At 48.7% G+C, this 25,067-nt stretch overlaps 1 protein-coding gene across 25 annotated transcripts in view; it reads right to left on the minus strand.

Annotated features, from left to right (window-relative positions):
* LOC123760692 (nuclear receptor coactivator 2) overlaps nt 1–25,067 on the minus strand; it is a 562,651-nt gene that overhangs the window by 234,176 nt on the left and 303,408 nt on the right. For 23 of the 25 annotated variants that reach the window (XM_069328359.1, XM_069328358.1, XM_069328366.1 and 20 more), the window contains one exon: nt 19,782–19,886. The exons of the other annotated variants lie outside the window; for them this stretch is intronic. In XM_069328359.1, the coding sequence (XP_069184460.1) occupies nt 19,782–19,859 (78 nt within the window). In that variant the 5' untranslated portion in view covers nt 19,860–19,886. Of the gene's footprint in view, nt 1–19,781; nt 19,887–25,067 lie in introns of those variants that run through there. 25 annotated transcript variants of the gene reach the window in all.

The raw sequence follows: 25,067 nt of genomic DNA on the forward strand, positions 1-25,067 counted from the left end.
TCACGACATATTGGTACTTTATGGTGGTCCATCACGACATATTGGTACTTTCTGGTGGTCCATCACGACATATTGGTACATTCTGGTGGTCCATCACGACATATTGGTACATTCTGGTGGTCCATCACGACATATTGGTACTTTATGGTGGTCCATCACGACATATTGGTACTTTCTGGTGGTCCATCACGACATATTGGTACTTTCTGGTGGTCCATCACGACATATTGGTACTTTCTGGTGGTCCATCACGACATATTGGTACTTTCTGGTGGTCCATCACGACATATTGGTACTTTCTGGTGGTCCATCACGACATATTGGTACTTTATGGTGGTCCATCACGACATATTGGTACTTTCTGGTGGTCCATCACGACATATTGGTACTTTCACAATGTTATTACAAGAACTTTCATCTTAGGAGGATGGTCTGGATTATAATACGAATGACGGGATATGTTGAGCACGAACCCGGTATGGTGGCGAGTCGACCCGTCCCTCCACAACCTGTCCTCATACAAAGAACGTCGCTTTTCGCTCGTATGCGTTACATTAAGGCCAAAAATTGTCGTACTAGAAAATGGAAGCTGCTGGCGAAAGTGACGTACTGTCCCGTTTTCGGTTTTGGGTCCTCTGGTAGGTTAGAAGAGGACCCCCACTACCACCGACTACTCTGAGGAAGTACTCGTACCCTGAACGAGTTGTCAGATAATGGAATACACTGAAAGTAGTAGTCATGGAAGTCACATCCACCCGCAACTTTAAGGCCAGATTCGACAAAACGAACTTGCACATCAGAACAGTGAAATGACGAGGCGACAGGTGCGACAAGGTTAGGCGACGGAGCACGAAGAGGTGGACGACAGGTGCGACAAGGTTAGGCGACGGAGCACGAAAGCGAGACCTCACTCTCCCATAGACAATGACATAAGTACCTTCAATATGCACTAACTCTGCCTACTTGTCCCTCGACTCGCTGAGCCCTTGCCTGTCGCTGGCGCATGTGCTGGCTCCAGCAGCCTCGAGTGGTCACCTCAGCACCGCCGGTGTAGGGGCCGGCGTGTGGGAACGGCACTCAAGAAGAACAGGTTAGCAGAACCTAACGTCACTGCTGAGATGGTACGGTAGCTGCTGGGTGTACGGCAGGATCTGGACGGTACGGTAGCTGCTGGGTGTACGGCAGGATCTGGACGGTACGGTAGCTGCTGGGTGTACGGCAGGATCTGGACGGTACGGTAGCTGCTGGGTGTACGGCAGGATCTGGACGGTACGGTAGTTGCTGGGTGTACGGCACGATCTGGACGGTACGGTAGCTGCTGGGTGTACGGCACGATCTGGACGGTACGGTAGCTGCTGGGTGTACGGCAGGATCTGGACGGTACGGTAGCTGCTGGGTGTACGGCACGATCTGGACGGTACGGTAGCTGCTGGGTGTACGGCAGGATCTGGACGGTACGGTAGCTGCTGGGTGTACGGCAGGATCTGGACGGTACGGTGGTTGCTGGGTGTACGGCACGATCTGGACGGTACGGTAGCTGCTGGGTGTACGGCAGGATCTGGACGGTACGGTAGCTGTATGCACAACAGGAGCATGCTCTAGTGGTGTCGAGGCACGGTGAGCGACTCTTGCAAATGGCAGTAAACTCTTAGCAATGTACTGTTGCTTCTACTATATATAACATCTTTATATTGATTAAAAAACCTCAAATGACTTGATGATGAATAAATTAGTTTCTTTTAGTACTTTTGACAAATATTTTTTATAAATATATTCGTTGTACCGAATATCTAATCGTCTACCGATTATGTTAATCTGTACAGATGTCTCCACATGTGTCACGTCTGTAAGTTAAGTAATTATCAGAAGAAGGCGTCGAGGAACTGTCGTCCGCCTGCTGACCTCAGAAGGAGAGTCGGGCGCTGATTTTGTACGACCAAGTCTTCATCTCGTCAACATATTCTACTCCTCCCACGAACTAAATCTCTGAATTTAGTTATACTATGAATCTTCAATTAAGGGAGATTCATAGCGCCACAACAGACTACACCAAACTGCTCTTTGTTAAATGTCAACTGTAATCTCTTATTGCCAAGGTGTTAATAACTGCATAGTATCCCGCGCTTGCCTCTTGCTTAGGACTTGTTGTCATTCATTTTTGTGTTTTCCTCTTGTCTCTGTCACCGACAGTTGTGATCACGTGACTCGTATCCAGCACCACTCACTTGTTTTGTGTTTGCTTGAGATTCTACTAAGCCAATGCTGGCTTTCTATGACCGTAGGTTGCATTGTAGCATTCTATTAATCCGTTTATGAATTTCAGGGCTGTTTTGATAGCATAATGCGCCCCCCCTCCCTCCTGGGCGTCGAAAATGGGGCGTCTCTGCCTACCCGGGAAGGCCCAATCTGGTAGCACTGCGACGATAGCAAGGTAGCCACCTGTGCGACAGGATGTGGTATCACTGCTAAGGTGACACAGCCAGAACTTGCCATCCTTGGTGGCTTGTTCATCACTTGGTACTGCGGCAGTTTAACCAGCAGGGGAACAGCAACTCGTACCAGGGGACTCAACAATATGGTATTTACGAGAAGAGCGAGGTACCATAGGGCGGCGGCCTAGCGTGGTCCCCACACAGGCCGGGAGGATCTGGTACCACTGCTGGCCTGGTACGTGTCCGCCTCACAGTTGCCAACAACCGTTATCGCCAATAGACCTGGCACACCCGGCTGGAACCATCATACATCGTACACCCTCCGTACCTCCACCATCACTGATGTAAACTCTTCATCACTGCTGCTTGGACGTCTTAGTATACCCCAGGAGTACTAGGAGGTGTCTACGCTACGATATGTGGACCAGATGGATACAGTTACCGGCGCACGCTCTCGCCTTCAAGGTGGGGGAGGGGGGGGGGGAAGAGTGATAAATGGAAGCGACGTGAATGGCAGACCTGCCGCCGCGCCGCCGGGAAATGACGTCATGACTGGAAGAACTAGTGACATCATGACGGGAGTGACGTCATGACTCTGGAACCAGTGTTGTCACGACTGGGAGGCTCACAGTTGCCATGACTGCGGTGGTAAGAGGAGGGGGGGAGAGGGAGGGGAGGGGGGGAAACAACCATGTCAAGGCTGGGATGACTTCAGCCTCGGCAAAACCCATTATAACGTCATGACTCGAAGAACGAATGACGTCACGACAGAAAGTAACAGTGCCCAACCATCGTAACGTTTCGTATAATGTGATTTTTTGCTTTCCAGGGTTATGTCCTTGGTGAGCCCGTCGGCCGGCGAGCACCACCACCACTGGTCACGACTCTCACCACCAACTCCCGCCCGATTAGCGTCATGTGGTAATACTTAACCCGTACGCTGCGCAGCGCTCTAAGGCCCCGACACATCTATACTTCTCCCAGAGAAAGGCCGTCATTGACGACGGACTTATCACCAACCAATTTCGTTAGAAAATTTATTCGTTCATGTTTCAATTATATTTTCATGCAAAAATATGTTTTAGACACGCGAGCGAGTGTATCTCTCTCACACACACACACACACACACACACACACGCACACACACACACGCGCACGCGCACACACGCACACACACACACGCGCACGCGCACACACGCACGCGCACACACGCACGCACACACACACACACACACACACACACACACACACACACACACACACACACACACATTGTGCGTGGGCGATTTGAGAAAGGACAGAAGAAAGTGAGCCTCAAAGCGATGTACACTAACATAGATGGAATTACAAATAAAGCAAATGAGCTTGGAGAACTGGTACTAGAGGAAAACCCAGACATAATAGCCCTCACAGAAACAAAGATCACGAAAACAATAACAAATGCAGTGTTTCCACAGGACTATTATGTTATGCGGAAAGAGAGGGAAGGAAGAGGTGGGGGTGGTGTAGCTCTGCTGGTAAGAAAAGGCTGGGATTTTGAGGAGATGGATATTCAGGGCTGTGAAGGTTTCAGTGACTACATAGCAGGTACTGTAACAAATGGAGGGAAAAAAATTATAGTCGCAGTCATATATAATCCACCACCAAATGACAGAAGACCTAGACAGGAATATGATAGAAACAACATGGCCACCATTAACATAATAGAAAGAGCAGCTTCTGTTGCTAGCAGGAATGGATCTGGACTACTAATTATGGGAGACTTCAACCATGGGAAGATAGATTGGAAGAACAGAGACCCGCATGGAGGACCAGAAACATGGAGAGCTAAGCTGCTGGACGTGGCAACAAGAAACTTTCTAAGCCAGCATACCAAAGAGCCAACAAGAATGAGAGGAGAAGATGAACCAGCAATGCTTGATTTGATATTTACCCTAAATGAATGGGATATAAGGGAAGTTAAGATGGAAGCGCCCTTGGGAATGAGTGACCACAGTGTATTGAACTTTGAGTACCTGGTAGAGCTAGGACTTATCTCCCCCCAAAAAGAACTAGGAATCAAAAGGCTGGCATACCGAAAGGGGAATTATGAACAGATGAGAAGTTTCCTAAGTGAATTACCTTGGGACACAGACCTCAGAGACAAGTCTGTACAGGGTATGATGGACTATGTTACCCAAAAGTGTCAGGAGGCAGTAAACAGGTTCATCCCGGCCCAAAGGGAAAAATCCGAGAAGCAACAAAAGAATCCATGGTATAATAGGGCATGTATGGAAGCGAAGAAACTGAACAAGAAGGCGTGGAGGAACTTCCGGAATAACAGAACACCAGAAAGCAGGGAGAGATACCAGAGAACCAGGAATGAGTACGTCAGGGTGAGAAGAGAAGCAGAGAAAATTTTTGAAAATGATATAGCAAACAAAGCCAAGACCGAACCAAAGCTACTCCACAGTCACATCAGAAGGAAAACAACAGTGAAAGAACAGGTATTGAAACTTAGAACAGGCGAGGACAGGTATACAGAGAATGACAGAGAGGTGTGTGAGGAACTCAACAAGAGGTTCCAGGAGGTCTTCACAATAGAACAGGGTGAGGTCACTGTGCTAGGAGAAAGGGAGGTAAACCAGGCGGCCTTGGAGGAGTTCGAAATTACGAGAGAGGAGGTCAAGAGACACCTGCTGGATCTGGATGTTAGCAAGGCGGTTGGTCCAGATGGGATCTCACCATGGGTACTGAAAGAGTGTGCAGAGGCACTTTGCTTGCCACTCTCCATAGTGTATAGTAAATCACTAGAGACGGGAGACCTACCAGAAATATGGAAGACGGCGAATGTGGTCCCAATATACAAAAAGGGCGACAGACAAGAGGCACTGAACTACAGGCCAGTGTCCTTGACTTGTATACCATGCAAGGTGATGGAGAAGATCGTGAGAAAAAACCTGGTAACACATCTGGAGAGAAGGGACTTCGTGACAAATCGCCAACATGGATTCAGGGAGGGTAAATCTTGCCTTACAGGCTTGATAGAATTCTACGATCAGGTGACACAGATTAAGCAAGAAAGAGAGGGCTGGGCGGACTGCATTTTCTTGGATTGTCGGAAAGCCTTTGACACAGTACCGCATAAGAGGCTGGTACATAAGCTGGAGAGACAGGCAGGTGTAGCTGGTAAGGTGCTCCAGTGGATAAGGGAGTATCTAAGCAATAGGAAGCAGAGAGTTACGGTGAGGGGTGAGACCTCCGATTGGCGTGAAGTCACCAGTGGAGTCCCACAGGGCTCTGTACTCGGTCCTATCTTGTTTCTGATATATGTAAATGATCTCCCGGAGGGTATCGATTCATTTCTCTCAATGTTTGCGGACGATGCTAAAATTATGAGAAGGATTAAAACAGAAGAGGACTGTTTGAGGCTTCAAGAAGACCTAGACAAGCTGAAGGAATGGTCGAACAAATGGTTGTTAGAGTTTAACCCAACCAAATGTAATGTAATGAAGATAGGTGTAGGGAGCAGGAGGCCAGATACAAGGTATCATCTGGGAGAGGAAATTCTTCAGGAGTCAGAGAAGGAAAAAGACTTGGGGGTTGATATCACGCCAGACCTGTCTCCTGCAGCACATATCAAGCGGATAACATCAGCGGCATATGCCAGGCTGGCCAACATACGAACGGCATTCAGAAACTTGTGTAAAGAATCATTCAGAACTTTGTATACCACATATGTCAGGCCAATCCTGGAGTATGCAGCCCCAGCATGGAGTCCATATCTAGTCAAGGATAAGACTAAACTGGAAAAGGTTCAAAGGTTTGCCACCAGACTAGTACCCGAGCTGAGAGGTATGAGCTACGAGGAGAGACTACGGGAATTAAACCTCACTTCGCTGGAAGACAGAAGAGTTAGGGGGGACATGATCACCACATTCAAGATTCTGAAGGGGATTGATAGGGTAGATAAAGACAGTCTATTTAACACAAGGGGAACACGCACAAGGGGACACAGGTGGAAACTGAGTGCCCAAATGAGCCACAGAGATATTAGAAAGAACTTTTTTAGTGTCAGAGTGGTTGACAAATGGAATGCATTAGGGGGTGATGTGGTGGAGGCTGACTCCATACACAGTTTCAAGTGTAGATATGACAGAGCCCGATAGGCTCAGGAATCTGTACACCTGTTGATTGACGGTTGAGAGGCGGGACCAAAGAGCCAGAGCTCAACCCCCGCAAACACAACTAGGTGAGTACAACTAGGTGAGTACACACACACACACACACTAGGGGCCTCGTAGCCTGGTGGATAGCGCGCAGGACTCGTAATTCTGTGGCGCAGGTTCGATTCCCGCACGAGGCAGAAACAAATGGGCAAATGTTTCTTTCACCCTAAGTGCCCCTGTTACCTAGCAGTAAATAGGTACCTGGGAGTTAGTCAGCTGTCACGGGCTGCTTCCTGGGGTGTGTGTGGGGTGTGGAGAAAAAAAAAAAAAAAAAAGTAGTTAGTAAACAGTTGATTGACAGTTGAGAGGCGGGCCGAAAGAGCAAAGCTCAACCCCCGCAAAAACACAACTAGTAAACACACACACACACACACGCACACACGCACACACGCACACACCTCAGGAATCTGTACACCTGTTGATTGACGGTTGAGAGGCGGGACCAAAGAGCCAGAGCTCAACCCCCGCAAACACAACTAGGTGAGTGCACACACACACACACACACACACACACACACACACACACACACACGCGCGCGCACGCACACACGCACGCACACTCGATGCTGGGAAGACGGGACACCACGAGCGTAGCTCTCATCCTGTAACTACACTTAGGTAATTACAGAGCCGATGTGGGGAGCCGGTGGCCGAGCGGACAGCACGCTGGGCACGTGATCCTGTGGTCCCGGGTTCGATTCCGGGCGCTTGCGAGAAACAATGGGCAGAGTTTCTTTCACCCATAATGGAAAAATAATTGAGGGGCTGGTCCCAAACCTGCACACAGAAATAATATCACATGAGACCAGAAGACATGGCAGAATGTGCAGAATACCCCCGTTGAAGATCAGAGGTGCAACAGGTACTCTGAGAGAAGCAGAGCAGAGGTGCCATAGGCACAATCAGAGAACAGTGTATAAACATCAGAGGTCCGCGGTTGTTCAACGTCCTCCCAGCAAGCATAAGAAATATTGCCGGAACAACCGTGGACATCTTCAAGAGGAAACTAGATTTATTCCTCCAAGGAGTGCCGGACCAACCGGGTTGTGGTGGGTATGTGGGCCTGCGGGCCGCTCCAAGCAACAGCCTGGTGGACCAAACTCTCACAAGTCAAGCCTGGCCTCGGGCCGGGCTTGGGGAGTAGAAGAACTCCCAGAACCCCATCAACCAGGTATCAACCAGAGAGAACTCTATCAACATCAGAGGCCCGAGACTGTTCAACACGCTTCCACTACACATAAGGGGCATAACTGGCAAACCCCTCACAGTGTTCAAGAGAGAACTGGATAAGCACCTCCAAAGGATACCTGATCAACCAGGCTGTGACTCATACGTCAGGCTGCGAGCAGCCGCGTCTAACAGCCTGGTTGATCAGTCCAGCAACCAGGAGGCCTGGTCGACGACCGGGCCGCGGGGACGCTAAGCCCCGGAAGCACCTCAAGGTAACCACCCTAATGCCCCTGTTACCTAGCAGTAAATAGGTACCTGGCAGTTAATCAGCTGTCATGGGCTGCTTCCTGGGGTGTGTGTGTGTGTGTGTGGTGTGGGGAAAAAATAGTAGAAACAGTTGGTTGACAGTTGAGAGGCGGGTCGAAAGAGCAGAGCTCAACCCCCGCAAGCACAACTAGGTGAATACACACGAGGGTAGTTACCAAACAGAATGCATTAGGCAGTGATGTGGTGGAGGCAGACTCCATACACAGTTTCAAATGTAGATATGATAGAGCTGACTAAGCTGAAGAACATGTACACCAGTAGATTGACAGTCGAGGCGTGACGAAGGAGCCAGAGCCCAACCCCCGCAAACACAACTAAGTGAATACACACACACACACAGGCACGCGAAAAATGTTATAGGATGATACAATAGAGTTGTGAACAAGTCATGTACCATAGACTACACTACAGCTACTCACGCACCGTACATGGCGGACACTTTCTCTATTGTGCAACGCCTGGAGCGCCAGCTCCCTCGCTCACAGCTATGGCGTTTGATCCTATACCAGACATTTTGCAGTTATTTATAATCTTCGTTCCTTAGAGCAATATATATATATATATATATATATATATATATATATATATATATATATATATATATATATATATATATATATATATATATATATATATGCGAACAAGCCTGAATGGTCCCCAGGACTATATGCGAATGAAAACTCACCCCCCAGAAGTGACTCGAACCCATACTCCCAGAAGCAACGCAACTGGTAACTACAGGGCGCCTTAATCCACTTGACCATCACGGCCGTCAAAAGGAAGTGATAGCCGAGGCTATTTGAGCCACTTCCCCGACGGCAACTCGGATGGTAATCTTGGGCATAGCATTTCACCAAATCACCTCATTCTTTGGGGCACACGTGAGGAACACAAATGCGAACAAGCCTGAATGGTCCCCAGGACTATATGCGAATGAAAACTTACACCCCAGAAGTGACTCGAACCCATACTCCCAGAAGCAACGCAACTGGTAACTACAGGGCGCCTTAATCCACTTGACCATCACGGCCGTCAAAAGGAAAAATTCGCATATAGTCCTGGGGACCATTCAGGCTTGTTCGCATTTGTGTTCCTCACGTGTGCCCCAAAGAATGAGGTGATTTGGTGAAATGCTATGCCCAAGATTACCATCCGAGTTGCCGTCGGGGAAGTGGCTCAAATAGCCTCGGCTATCACTTCCTTTTGACGGCCGTGAGGGTCAAGTGGATTAAGGCGCCCTGTAGTTACCAGTTGCGTTGCTTCTGGGAGTATGGGTTCGAGTCACTTCTGGGGTGTGAGTTTTCATTCGCATATAGTCCTGGGGACCATTCAGGCTTGTTCGCATTTGTGTTCCTCACGTGTGCCCCAAAGAATGAGGTGATTTGGTGAAATGCTATGCCCAAGATTACCATCCGAGTTGCCGTCGGGGAAGTGGCTCAAATAGCCTCGGCTATCACTTCCTTTTGACGGCCGTGATGGTCAAGTGGATTAAGGCGCCCTGTAGTTACCAGTTGCGTTGCTTCTGGGAGTATGGGTTCGAGTCACTTCTGGGGTGTGAGTTTTCATTCGCATATAGTCCTGGGGACCATTCAGGCTTGTTCGCATTTGTGTTCCTCACGTGTGCCCCAAAGAATGAGGTGATTTGGTGAAATGCGATGCCCAAGATTACCATCCGAGTTGCCGTCGGGGAAGTGGCTCAAATAGCCTCGGCTATCACTTCCTTTTGACGGCCGTGATGGTCAAGTGGATTAAGGCGCCCTGTAGTTATCAGTTGCGTTGCTTCTGGGAGTATGGGTTCGAGTCACTTCTGGGGTGTGAGTTTTCATTTTCATATATATATATATATATATATATATATATATATATATATATATATATATATATATATATATATATATATATATATATATATATATATATATATAACTGAAAACTCACACCCCAGAAGTGACTCGAACCCATACTGCCAGGAGCACTCTACTGGCGTACAGGATCCCTTAACCGCTCGACCAACACGACTGGACAAAAGAGGATGGTAGCCGAAGCTATTTCCATCCCCTCGCCGGCACTCGGTTGGTAATCTTGGGCATGGTATTTTATCAAATCACCTCATTCTTTGGGGCACACGTGAGGAACACAAATGCGAACAAGCGTGAATGGTCCCCAGGACTATATGCAACTGAAAACTCACACCCCAGAAGTGACTCGAACCCATACTTCCAGGAGCACTCTGTTGGCGTACAAGATCCCTTAACCGACGACAACCTCAGCGTTGTCGTCGGGTTGTGCCAAGTGTCCTGAGAGAGCTCACCCTGGCCACGACTGGAGGGCGGCGGCTTGGAGTGACTGACAGCCTCAAAGGAAGACAAGTGGCCGTGACAAAGCCCAGACCACCGCGTGCTCCCTCACAATGTGTGCAAGTTTCTGCAGTGTTGCACATAACACACACACACAATTGCCCCTCGCCCACGGTAATGTACACCACACACATCTGTTTAGCTCCACACACCTGTGCTCCAAAAGATACATGATACACAAGATACATGCGGTCTACAAGATACATGCGGTCCACGAGATACATGCGGTCCACGAGATACATGCGGTCCACGAGATACATGCGGTCCACGAGATACATGCGGTCCACGAGATACATGCGGTCCACAAGATACATGCGGTCTACAAGATACATGCGGTCTACAAGATACATGCGGTCCACGAGATACATGCGGTCCACGAGATACATGCGGTCCACGAGATACATGCGGTCCACGAGATACATGCGGTCCACGAGATACATGCGGTCCACGAGATACATGCGGTCCACGAGATACATGCGGTCCACGAGATACATGCGGTCCACAAGATACATGCGGTCCACAAGATACATGCAGTCCACAAGATACATGCGGTCTACAAGATACATGCGGTCCACAAGATACATGCGGTCCACAAGATACATGCGGTCCACAAGATACATGCGGTATACAAGATACATGCGGTCCACAAGATATTTAAAGTCACTCAAGATACTACCAATCTAACAGAACAAAATACCAATCTTGTTCTGTTAGACAAATAAAATAATTTCACCCAGGAAACGTAGGGAGTCAACTCTAGGGGCGGGGCGGGGGGAACTATTGTCACACATTACTCCATAACTTAAGACGGTCAAAGTTCCTCACCTGGAGAAGTGGGAACACGTCGCTACTTTACCAATTCATACAATACAAACACATCAATTATTGGAATCGCTTGAAATGCCTCCAATTGTATTACCCACAAGTTTAGTTTAGTTCATTTATTATGCACCCCATACCCATCTTGCGGGCGGTATTGGAAAGGGTTACAGAGGCATATAATGGGCTCAGGGACTGAACCCCACAATTCATTTAGCTAAGCAAGTTACAGTCTTGATGAGCTAGTTACAAAATTCAGTATAAGTCGTCACATCAACAATGGGATCGAGATCGACCACAAGTACAGTTTCTAAATTAAGCAACTGACATATGTGGAGAGCTAGTGTCACAATTGATATGTTTGTCCTGCACACCGCCCCCCCCCCATCCAGTGGGTTACCTACAATTAAGGGAGATTCATAATCCTCCCCTTCAAGAATGTTGAGGACTACCACCAACGCTACACACCGAGACCATTCTTTATAACACCCTGAGCCACTCTGTGGAAGCCCTTAAGGGGAGCAACAAGAGACACAAATATATTATATATGTTTAAAGGTCATAAAGACTTTTCAACGTTCGCTAAATATATTCGCGGGGAAAAAGTTCCCTCGAAAAAAAAATATATTTAGTGGAAAAAAAGTTTTCCGGTACATATTTAAGGCATTACTAACAAACCTGTGTGTTCAGGAGGCAACTTTACAACAACAATATCTGATCAACCCGGCTGTGTTGGCCATTTGAACATGCCGACTGGTTAAAACAGAGGATTTCAAATGGCGTTTTATATCACATTATGAATGAAGAAATTTCTGCTGTAGGTACTGGTAAAACTTTGGTCATGGGAAGAGTGGAAATTGAGGCCGGGAAGAAAGGGTCAGGAGGAGTCGGCGCTACATAGGTACATGTTGGAACTCTCACAACATTATACAATACCTATTGTAACAACCCTTGACTCTCACAACAGGCTGTACCTATCGTTACAGCCTTCGTACCTGAACCTGAATTGTACCTGGAGAGGGTTCTGAGAGTTTTTGTACTCCCGAACCCGGCCCGAGGCCAGGCTCGACTTGTGATAACTTGGTTCACCAGGCTGCTGCTTGGAGCGGCCCGCAGGCCCACATATCCACTACAGCCTGCTTGGTCCGGAACTTCTTGCAGAAAAGTGTCCATCCAGTTTTTTCTTCAAGGAAAAAACACTTGACACTCTCAACAACACGCAGTACTTACAGTTACAACCATTGACTCTTACAACATATAGTAGGCCTACACCAACTGCTACAGTTTTAGCCTCTCGTACAGCAATAGGCCTACTGCTGCAGCCAACTCCCTTCACAACACACATTAAGCACACCTACTGCTAGTTGTATCCTCACACTATATACAGTAAGGGCTTCCTACTGCTACAGTCCTGGCCTCGCAACATCCAGCTGGCCTAATTATCGCTACAACCCTTGCCCCTCTCAACACACGACCCACAACAGTTGTTGACAAGCCCAACTACTTCTGCTTATCACACTACCCCTGCGACCACCACAAACTAGGACCAACAAAAAGATCTTGGGTGAAAAACAAACAAAAAGAGGGTTCGTTGTGAGCCGCGGCGAGTGATGCATGGAATAACCTACAATATTCATTTTAATTGCAGGTAATTACCAGGCTGGTAATTCTTTTTATATTTTGGGGAGTAGAAGAATTCCCAGAACCCCATCGAGCAGGTCTCTCACTGCCACACTCGTTCTCCTTACCTCAGCCTTTACAAGTTACAGCACCGCTCCTGTGGCAGGTAAGTCTACTACGGGCTCACCATAGCCCGTGATACTTGGAACTTTTTTGTTCCCAGTAACTGAATCTTAAACAACAACCACCACCTCAGCCTCTTCATTACCCCTGGAGACAAGGTTGACTGAGGAACCACAGGATTTGTGAAGCCTTAGTCACTGGAGGGAGGGGAGGGAATTATCAAGGGAAAGCGGCAAGCCATTACGACTATATATAGCCCTTGGAAGGGGTCTGGATAATTGGAACTTGTCCCGAGTAGCTGAATCTATAACAACGTCTGGATAAGGATTTGGGATGGGACGGAGGAAAGGAATTACTTAGTCACTGGAATAATAGTGGAAGCTTTCAAGAGAAGATTGAACAAGTTCCTGAAAAAGTTACCGGATAAGGCCGTTTGTGATAAAGTACGTGGCCGTCCTCCGCGCTAACTACACAAAAAGCCTCAAAAAGCCTACACAAAAAGCCTCAAAAAGCCTGGGGGGACTGCCTAGCCTGATGTCACAGGCCAGGCAGTCCCCCAAGGGAGGATAGCTGCAGGGCAGGCTGCGGTGGTAGAACAACTCTTGATACCATCTGGCAATCAACAGGTAAACCCGCGCGTTAGCATCCTCCGATTACATATCAGTGACTTGCATCGTTAGTGACTCCCAGATTGAGAGAGCATAGAGGGCTGCCTATGGCTACCTCACACTCCAGTGAGGGTTAGAGTGACTGACACCCGGGACGTGGGTCGAGGGTGGTGTCCCGTCCAAGAAGAATGCCCTCCAGGTGATTCGTTCAAGTTTCAATCTTCAGTGTTAAGTGATTACTGATAGTGTATATATATTTTTTTCATCGGGGATACAATTTACAACAGATGTTAAATTTAATATTATGTGCAAAAGATGACATCTGGTTGATACCTGGTTGATGGGGTTCTGGGAGTTGTTCTACTCCCCAAGCCCGGCCCGAGGCCAGACTCGACTTGTGAGAGCTTGGTCCACCAGGCTGTTGCCCAATACCCAAAAGGGTAAAGTAACCATAACTTAAGCCTTTCATCACATAATGTGGTGTTAAGCTGTGTGTTCATCACAACCACCTGTGAATGATCACCACAACCACCTGTGATGATCACCACAACCACCTGTGATATCAACACAACCACCTGTGATATCAACACAACCACCTGTGATAACACAACCACCTGTGATAACACAACCACCTGTGATAATCACCACAACCACCTGTGATAACTCAACCACCTGTGATAACACAACCACCTGTGATAACACAACCACCTGTGATAACACAACCACCTGTGATCAGTCAACAACCCGTCGACAAAAAATCGTTGCACGGGTGCATCATGCCAGAATCTATATGAGTCACATCCGTCGAAGAGACAGTCACGATGCGTCAACAATCAGACTCACGTAAATATGGCCTCCAATACGAGGGTCAGGAAGACGGCTACCAGCGCCTCCACTATGGGGAAAAAAAAATCCTATTGGGACAGAACACAACGTGCACTCAAACACCACCGTAAGAAGGGAATGACTGCACTTGTTAAGGAAACTTATGAAACTCTGCTTCATAAAGAGTTAATGCTGCTAGTGTATAGCATGGTCCAGTCTGGAGAGTGGAAATACCGAGGAGGCCTGGTCGAGGACCGAGCCGCGGGGACGCTGAGCCCCGAAATCATCGCAAGGTAACCTTTACACAAGTACAATCATCCCTCTTCTCCACTCTAAAACCACAAGTTCTAGCCATTACGAACACTCAAACCATCAAATTGTAATGGTTGCAGTACAAGCTAGAAAATATAACCCACCGACGATACAACTCCTGGAACGCTTAAGCCTAAAATAACTCCAACTTTCCCTTTAAGCACAACCAAGCTTGGCTTGGGGGGGGAGGGGTTATGGGCCATTTCAACACCCCCCCCAATCTTTAAGGGAGAACTTTATACCATCTATTTAATCCCTCCATGATCAAGGAGTTACACTACGATTACCTAATTGATCGATTAGGTATACTGAGGTACCTAATCGGCCTACATGATAATCACAGTGTGAATCAGTAGGTCGGCGTCGTGAGGGCAGGAGAGCCATCACTGTACACACAAGGGGCCAGATTCACGAAAGCAGTTACGCAAGCGCTTACGAACGTGTACATCTTTCCTCAATCTTTGACGGCTTTGGCTACATTTATTAATCCGTTTACAAGCATGAAAACTTCCCAATCAACTGTTGTCATTGCTATAAACAGCCTCCTGATGCTTCGGAGCTCATTAACTGTTTAATAATTGGAAACAAAGCCGCCAAAAGATTGACAAAAGATGTACAGGTTCGTAAGTGTTTGCGTAAATGGTTTCGTGAATCAGGCCCAAGGCCTACAAGCAGCAATGAAGCACACCTTACCTACCCCCCCCCATAAACATACGCGCGTCACAACCCGTCACAATTCACAACCCGTCGACACTGTCCAAAATCAATGACAACATAAAATTGAAAACCTCGTCCCAAAAACAGCCTGTGATGTGGCTTCCTCATTGCTGGACTGAGTAGACGCGGCTGCTCGCAGCCTGACGTATGTATCACAGCCTAATTGATCAGGTATCCTTTGGAGGTATATTATATTTGTGATGCGTTGGGTGCTCAGAGCAGAAACAAAACAAGACACGTGTTATGATCCCAAGGCTTGAGTCCACCTATTACAAAATGATTCAGATACAACACCGATCTATCTTCAAAATTGTTATATATAATTAATTGTAAAAACCCATCATTTGGAGGCTCCCAAATTACGGTATATGTGTACCTAATTTACAGCAATTTACTTCAGGCACCCAAATTATAAATTTTATTAATATTGTATATTAATTTTCAAATGTTGTGCGTGATATCACACCCGGAGATTAGGCATGATATCACACCCGGAGATTAGGCATGATATCACACCCGGAGATTAGGCATGATATCACACCCGGAGCTCGGGCATGATATCACACCCGGAGCTAGGGCACGATATCACACCCGGAGATCAGGCACGATATCACACCCGGAGATCAGGCACGATATCACACCCGGAGATCAGGCACGATATCACACCCGGAGATCAGGCATGATATCACACCCGGAGATCAGGCATGATATCACACCCGGAGATCAGGCATGATATCACACCCGGAGATCAGGCATGATATCACACCCGGAGATCAGGCATGATATCACACCCGGAGATCAGGCATGATATCACACCCGGAGATCAGGCATGATATCACACCCGGAGATCAGGCATGATATCACACCCGGAGCTCGGGCATGATATCACACCCGGAGCTCGGGCATGATATCACACCCGGAGATCCTCAGAGGTGTTTTTCAGTTCCCTATTCAACGCAAAAGAATGTTAGGTGAAGGGTGTTGATAACCTGACACTTTAACCGTCATAGGCGATATAGTATATATACATATATACATAGTCACATACATACATACAGTGACAGATATATATATATACATAGTCACTCTCACCGATATGTATTCCTTCACTACGTTTTAATGAGGAATATTTTACAAACTCGACACTGCCTCCCGGTGTTGTAAGGAATTATAATTAATATACAGTTTGTGAGGTATGGTGTAGGTTTGCCTGGATTGTACCTGGATGGGGGTTCAGGGAGTTGTTCTACTCTACAAACCCGGCCCGAGGCAAGACTTAACTTGTGAGAGCTTGGTCCACCAGGCTGTTGCTTGGAGAGGCCCGCAAGCCCTGACGTAAGAGTCCCAGCCTGTCTGAGGTACAGGTACTGCACAGGAATCATGTCAAAACAGTAAATCATCCCCTCCCCCAACCTATCTTGAGGTTATCTTGAGATGATTTCGGGGCTTTAGTGTCCCCGCGGCCCGGTCCTCGACCAGGCCTCCACCCCCAGGAAGCAGCCCGTGACAGCTGACTAACACCCAGGTACATATTTACTGCTAGGTAACAGGGACATAGGGTGAAAGAAACTTGGCCCATTTGTTTCTGCCTCGTGCGGGAATCGAACCCGCGCCGCAGAATTACGAGTCCTGCGCGCTATCCACCAGGCTACGAGGCCTCCTTCCTACATCCCAATGAAAATATTATCACTGCTTGATACCTGGTTGATGGGCTTCTGGGAGTTCTACTACTCCCCAAGCCTGGCCCGAGGCCAGGCATGACTTGTGAGAGTTTGGTCCACCAGGCTGTTGGGCCCGACACTAACCAGTTTTAACAGAACCATTTATTTGTTCTGACATGCGTGTTTTAACTTTCAAATCGATCTGATAGCCTTTCTCAGGGTCCCATTGATTATTGTTTTGGATACTTGGATGTGTTACACTAGGATACTTATGGATACAAATGGATACTTACACTAGGCTGATCAACCATCTGTGGCTGATCCATACCTGATCAACCAGGCTGTGACTCATACGTCAGGCTGCGAGCAGCCGCGTCTAACAGCCTGGTTGATCAGTCCAGCAACCAGGAGGCCTGGTCGACGACCGGGCCGCGGGGACACTAAGCCCCGGAAGCACCTCAAGGTAGCCTCAAGGTAGGTAGGCTTTCTTGACAAGTTTGGTATCATCTTTTTAGCTGTTTAAATGTTGACACTGCCGAATCAGATTCTGCAACTATAAAATGATTCTACGCACAAAGGGAGAACAAAAAGACAGGCTATCTATCGGATCACTGTACAGCCCAAGTTAACTATGAGACCCTGTGAGGCTACGAGACCCTGTGAGGCTACGAGACCCTGTGAGGCTACGAGACCCTGTGAGGCTACGAGACCCTGTGAGGCTACGAGACCCTGTGAGGCTACGAGACCCTGTGAGGCTACGAGACCCTGTGAGGCTACGAGACCCTGTGAGGCTACGAGACCCTGTGTGGCTACGAGACCCTGTGCGGCTACGAGACCCTGTGCGGCTACGAGATCCCGTGAGGCTACGAGCCCCTGTGTGGCTACGAGACCCTGTGTGGCTACGAGACCCTGTGTGGCTACGAGACCCTGTAAAGCTACGATACCCTGTGTGGCTACGAGACCCTGTGCGGCTACGAGACCCTGTGCGGCTACGAGATCCCGTGAGGCTACGAGCCCCTGTGTGGCTACGAGACCCTGTGTGGCTACGAGACCCTGTGTGGCTACGAGACCCTGTAAAGCTACGATACCCTGTGTGGCTACGAGACCCTGTAAGGCTACGATACCCTGTGTGGCTACGAGACCCTGTAAGGCTACGAGAGACCCTGTGAGACTACGAGAGACCCTGTGAGGCTACGAGACCCTGTGTGGCTACGAGACCCTGAGAGGCTACGAGACCCTGTGTGGCTACGAGACCCTGTAAGGCTACGAGACCCTGTGAGGCTACGAGACCCTGTGTGGCTACGAGACCATGTGAGGCTACGAGACCCTGTGAGGCTACGAGACCCTGTGAGGCTACGAGACCCTGTGAGGCTACGAGACCCTGTGTGGCTACGAGACCCTGTGAGGCTACGAGACCCTGTGTGGCTACGAGACCATGTGAGGCTACGAGACCCTGTGAGGCTACGAGACCCTGTGAGGCTACGAGACCCTGTGTGGCTACGAGACCATGTGAGGCTCGACCTGTGAGGCTACGAGACCCTGTGAGGCTACGAGACCCTGTGAGGCTACGAGACCCTGTGAGGCTACGAGACCCTGTGTGGCTACGAGACCCTGTGTAGGCTACGAGACCCTGTGTGGCTACGAGACCCTGTGTGGCTACGAGACCCTGTGTGGCTACGAGACCCTGTGTGGCTACGAGACCCTGTGTGGCTACGAGACCCTGTGAGGCTACGAGACACTGTGAAGCTACGAGACCCTGTGTAACTACGAGACCCTGTGAGGCTACGAGACCCCCTGTGAGGCTACGAGACCCCGTGTGGCTACGAGACCCCGTGTGGCTACGAGACCCCGTGTGGCTACGAGACCCCGTGTGGCTACGAGACCCTGTGTGGCTACGAGATCCTGTGTGGCTACGAGATCCTGTGTGGCTACGAGACCCTGTGTGGTTACGAGACCCTGTGAGGCTACGAGACCCTGTGAGGCTACGAGACCCTGTGAGGCTACGAGACCCTGTGAGGCTACGAGACCCTGTGAGGCTACGAGACCCTGTGTGGCTACGAGACCATGTGAGGCTACGAGACCATGTGAGGCTACGAGACCCTGTGAGACTTCGAGACCCTGTGTAGGCTACGAGACCATGTGAGGCTACGAGACCCTGTGAGACTTACGAGACCCTGTGAGGCTACGAGACCCTGTGTAGGCTACGAGACCCTGTGTGGCTTACGAGACCCTGTGAGGCTACGAGACCCTTGTGAGGCTACGAGACCCTGTGAGGCTTACGAGACCCTGTGAGGCTACGAGACCCTGTGAGGCTACGAGACCTTGTGAGGCTAGGAGTGTGAAAATGAGACGGCATAAAACAAAGAATGAACGCAAGGTGTGGGGGTAAGCATATAAGTTGGTGAAGGAGTAACTATCCCCGAGGAAGGGGAGAAGGGGCGCGGAAGGGGAGAAGGGGCGCGGAAGGGGAGGAAGGAAGGGGCGCGGATGGGGAGGAAGGGGGCACGGAAGGGGGCACGGAAGGGGGCACGGAAGGGGGCACGGAAGGGGGCGCAGAAGGGGGCGCGGAAGGGGGCGCAGAAGGGGGCGCGGAGTACTTACATTTGTGACTGGGGTTTGGCGTCTGGCTTCTTCCGTTTCTTGGACACAGCCTGGGTCGGGGAACTCATTTTGACCCATGCCGGGTCCTGCATACACGGGCCCAGCCTGCAGACAAACGGAAAGACAGTTAGGACCAACACTTCAACACAACACTAACGACTACAGTCCTTCACTATAGCCTCGTCTCGCCCCGCTAACTTCATCTGGGTTCTTACCAGATCGTTATCTATGTTATACCTCCTTTTTCTAAGTTTCTTGGTTCCCTCCTTCGCTAAACTAGGCTAGCTATGCCTATCTTCTACATTCAGCAATATTTACAATCACTAAACGAAGTGCAATGAGCATAAAACACAGCCAAAAAATCCCCCACCCTAAAGTCGATTGTAGGTTGCGATCCGGGGCCCAAGAGCCGAAGCTTCAAATTATCAAGCACAGCTAGGCGAGTGCAGGTATCCGAGTGTACACACTAACCCCCAGCAGGTGCAAGCATGCACAATATATCGCTCAAGCGCACAGGATTGAGCTGGGCACATAGTGTCCCGTGAAGGGTACAGGTTCATGAATAAGACCGTAGCGTGTGATGAAGGCCGCTACATTGTGAGTCGTCCCCGTTTCATCATCCGCAGAAGTTTTTTAAAACCTATTATAATTCTTGACAGACAGACAAGCACACCTTATGAAGCACAAAAGAAAAACAAATACTGACGTTTTCAATTAGATTGGTGCCAGAACTAAGAGATTTAAGCTACGAGGATAGGTTACAGGAACTTAATCTCACCAGCATAGTGGGGAGAAGAAACAATTATGTTTTGTACCCTGTATTATGTAAAATGAGTTCCTTAAACATAAGAGTACAAAACACAATGAAATCTGCCCATAGCAGGAAAACCACCATGAAAGGATTTGGGAATAATGATGTCTGACATTTAAGGTCGTCAGGGACCCTCAGGGAGCATAACCAAGCAAATATCGCGTCAGCCAGAAAAATGATAGGATGGATTACGAGAACTTTCAAATCCAGGAATCCCATCACAATGGTTGTACTCTTCAAGTCACTTGTGTTGTCCCGTCCTGAGTACTGCTCAGTACTCACTTCCCCCTTCAGAGCAGGAGTGATTGCTGAAATAGAGGGAATACAGAGAACATATACGGCACGCAAAGACGAGATAAAGCACCTAAATTATTGAGATCGTCTCAAAGCTCTCCAAATGTACTCACTAATAAGGAGACAGGAGAGAGATCAAATAATATACACGTGGAAAATACTGGAGGGACAAGTCCCAAATCTACACAGTAAAATAACAACGTACTGGAGTGAACGATATGGAAGAAAATGCAGAATAGAACCAGTGAAAGGCAGAGGTGCCAAAGGCACAATCAGAGAACACTGTATAAACATCAGAGGTCCGCGATTGTTCAACGTCCTCCCAGCAAGCATAAGAAATATTGCCGGACCGACCGTGGACATCTTCAAAAGAAAACTAGATCGTTTTCTTCAAGACGTGCCGGACCAACCGGGATATGGTGGGTATGTGGGCCTGCGGGCCGCTCCAAGCAACAGCCTGGTGGACCAAACTCACAAATCAATCCTGTCATCGGGCCGAGCTTCGGGAGTAGAACTACTCCCAGAACCCCATCAAGCAGGATAGAGTCACAACATACAAGATACTGAGGGGAATAGACAAGGTGGACAAGGCCGGACGGCCTTTCTAAATTCAGAGAAAGTAAGACAAGAGGACACAGGTGGATGCTGGAAAACCAAATGATTCGTAATATGTGAGGAAATACTCATACCCTGTACGGGTGGTCAACACGTGGAATGCTCTGAGAGAAGAAGTTGTGGAAGCCACCTTCATCCACAACTTTAAAGCCAGATTCGACTAAGTTTCCGTACGTCAGGATAGTTAAATTGTAACGCAATAGGTACAGCAAGGATAGTAGGCGGGGCAATAGGTACAGCAAGGCTAGTAGGCGGGGCAATAGGTACAGCAAGGCTAGTAGGCGGGGCAATAGGTACAGCAAGGCTAGTAGGCGGGGCAATAGGTACAGCAAGGCTAGTAGGCGGGGCAATAGGTACAGCAAGGCTAGTAGGCGGGGCAATAGGTACAGCAAGGCTAGTAGGCGGGGCAATAGGTACAGCAAGGCTAGTAGGCGGGGCAATAGGTACAGCAAGGCTAGTAGGCGGGGCAATAGGTACAGCAAGGCTAGTAGGCGGGGCAATAGGTACAGCAAGGCTAGTAGGCGGGGCAATAGGTACAGCAAGGCTAGTAGGCGGGGCAATAGGTACAGCAAGGCTAGTAGGCGGGGCAATAGGTACAGCAAGGCGATAGGTACAGCAAGGCTAGTAGGCGGGGCAATAGGTACAGCAAGGCTAGTAGGCGGGGCAATAGGTACAGCAAGGCTAGTAGGCGGGGCAATAGGTACAGCAAGGCTAGTAGGCGGGGCAATAGGTACAGCAAGGCTAGTAGGCGGGGCAATAGGTACAGCAAGGCTAGTAGGCGGGGCAATAGGTACAGCAAGGATAGTAGGCGGGGCAATAGGTACAGCAAGGATAGTAGGCGGGGCAATAGGTACAGCAAGGATAGTAGGCGGGGCAATAGGTACAGCAAGTATAGTAGGCGGGGCAATAGGTACAGCAAGGATAGTAGGCGGGGCAATAGGTACAGCAAGGATAGTAGGCGGGGCAATAGGTACGGCAAGGATAGTAGGCGGGGCAATAAAGAGACAGACCTTTCCCCACAGTCACTAGTAGATAAGGGTGTGTACATTCACTCGTCTCACACGCACACAAACACCAAGGTCCTGAGGCGGGACCAGGGAACCGAAGCTCAACCCCCCAATGAGACTCATGCCAGAACTGTGTGGATGGAACTATGAGGAAAGGCAAAAAGAGGGAACGAAGTCAAACAGGCATGATCAAGACATTAAAAATCTTCAAGGGCGATAAGGTTCATATGAGGAAATGTTCAATATAAGGCAGGGTAGACAAGGGTAAACATCTCCCCATTCCACTCCCAGCGTCACTTGCTGCTTGTTCCACCTCCTGGCACAACCTCATCCACCACACTGCACAACCACCTCCACCACCGGGCACAACCTCCACTATAGTCGAGAGACTGACTCGTGGGTAGTTTGGGTGGGACCCATGTTCATATTCACTTTTTTTTCCCCCTTTTTACAACTGTTAGGAGGAGCAGCAGGCGGCGGACCTGCCCCTTACTGTGTGTAAACTGTGGTGCGAATGGTTCCAGATACGTGTCTACATGGCTGATGGGTGCACGTGTGCGCCGCTCCTCCTGTGTACTCATCTAGCTGTGCTTGCGGGGGTTGAGCGCTGGCTCTTTCGGCCCGCCCCTTAATTTGCTTGATGAGGTTCTGGGAGTTCTTCTACTCCCCAAGCCCGGCCTGAGGCCAGGCTTGGCTTGTGAAAGTTTGGTCCACTAGGCTGTTGGTTGCAGCGGCCCGCTGGCCCACATACCCACCACAGCCCGGTTGGTCCGGCACTCCTTGGAGGAAACTATCTAGTTTCCCCTTGAAGATGTCCACGGTTGTTCCGGCAATATTTCTTATGCTCGCTGGGAGGGTGTTGAACAACCGTGGACCTCTGATGTTTATACAGTGTTCTCTAATTGTGCCTATGGCACATAAGGGGCATAACTGGCCGACCCTGTCAATCAACTGTTACTAACTACTATTTTTTGTGTGTGTGTGTGTGTACTCATCTAGTTGTACTCACTCTTTGGTCCCGCCTCTCAACTATCAATCAACTGGTGTACAGATTCCTGAGCCTACTGGGCTCTATCATATCTACACTTGAAACTGTGTATGGAGTCTGCCTCCACCACATCACTGCCTAATGCATTCCATTTGTCAACCACGGTGTACTCACCTAATTGTACTCACCTAATTGTGCTTGCGGGGGTTGAGCTCTGGCTCTTTGGTCCCGCCTCTCAACCGTCAATCAACAGGTGTACAGGTTCCTGAGCCTATTGGGCTCTATCATATCTACACTTGAAACTGTGTATGGAGTCAGCCTCCACCACATCCCTTCCTAATGCATTCCATTTATCAACCACTCTTACAATAAAAAAAGTTCTTTCTACTATCTCTGTGGCTCATTTGGGCGCTCAGTTTCCACCTGTGTCCCCTAGTGTGTGTGCCCCTTGTGTTACATAGCCTGTCTTTATCTACCCTATCAATTCCCTTAAGAATCTTGAATGTGGTGATCATGTCCCCCCTAACTCTTCTGTCTTCCAGCGAAGTGAGGTTTAATTCCTCACTACGCCTCTCCTTGTAGCTCATACCTCTCAGCTCGGGTACTAGTACTGGTGGCAAACCTTTGAACCTTTTCCAGTTTAGTCTTATCCTTGACTAGATATGGACTCCATACTGGGGCTGCATACTCCAGGATTGGCCTGACATATGTGATAAACAAAGTTCTGAATGATTCCTTACACAAGTTCCTGTATGCCGTTCTTATGTTGGCCAGTCTGGCATATGCCGCTGATGTTATCCTCTTGATATGGGCTGCAGGGGACAGGTCTGGCGTGATGTCAACCCCCAAGTCTTTTTTTCTCTCTGACTCATGAAGAATTTCATCTCCCAGATGATACCTAATATCTGGCCCCCTGCTCCCTACGCCTATCTTCATTACATTACATTTGCTTGGGTTAAACTCTAACAACCATTTGTTCGACCATTCCTTCAGCTTGTCTAGGTCTTCTTGAAGCCTCAAGCAGTCCTCTTCTGTTTTAATCCTTCTCATAATTTTGGCATCGTCAGTCAAAACATTGTTTTGTTACTTACACACACACACACACACAAAAGGTTCAGAGGTTTGCAACGAGACTCGTCCCAGAGCAACGAGGGATGGGGTATGAGGAGCGCCTGAGGGAACTGTGCCTTACGACACTAGAAAGAAGGGACAGGGGGGACATGATAGGAACGTATAAAATACTCAGAGGGATTGACAGAGTGGACATAGACGAAATGTTCACACGGAATAGTAACAGAACGAGGGGACATGGATGGAAGCTTGAAACTCAGATGAGTCACAGAGATGTTAGGAAGTTTTCTTTTAGCGTGAGAGTAGTGGAAAAATGGAATGCACTTCAGGAACAGGTTGTGGAAGTAAATACTATTCATAATTTTAAAACCAGGTATGATAGGGAAATAGGACCGGAGTCATTGCTGTAAACAACCGATGCTCGAAAGGCGGGATCCAAGAGTCAATGCTCGATCCTGCAGACACAACTAGGTGAGTTCAACTAGGTGAGTACACACACA

Source organism: Procambarus clarkii, chromosome 21 (genome assembly GCF_040958095.1).
Source record: "Procambarus clarkii isolate CNS0578487 chromosome 21, FALCON_Pclarkii_2.0, whole genome shotgun sequence".
Classification (NCBI taxonomy): Eukaryota; Metazoa; Arthropoda; class Malacostraca; order Decapoda; family Cambaridae; genus Procambarus; species Procambarus clarkii.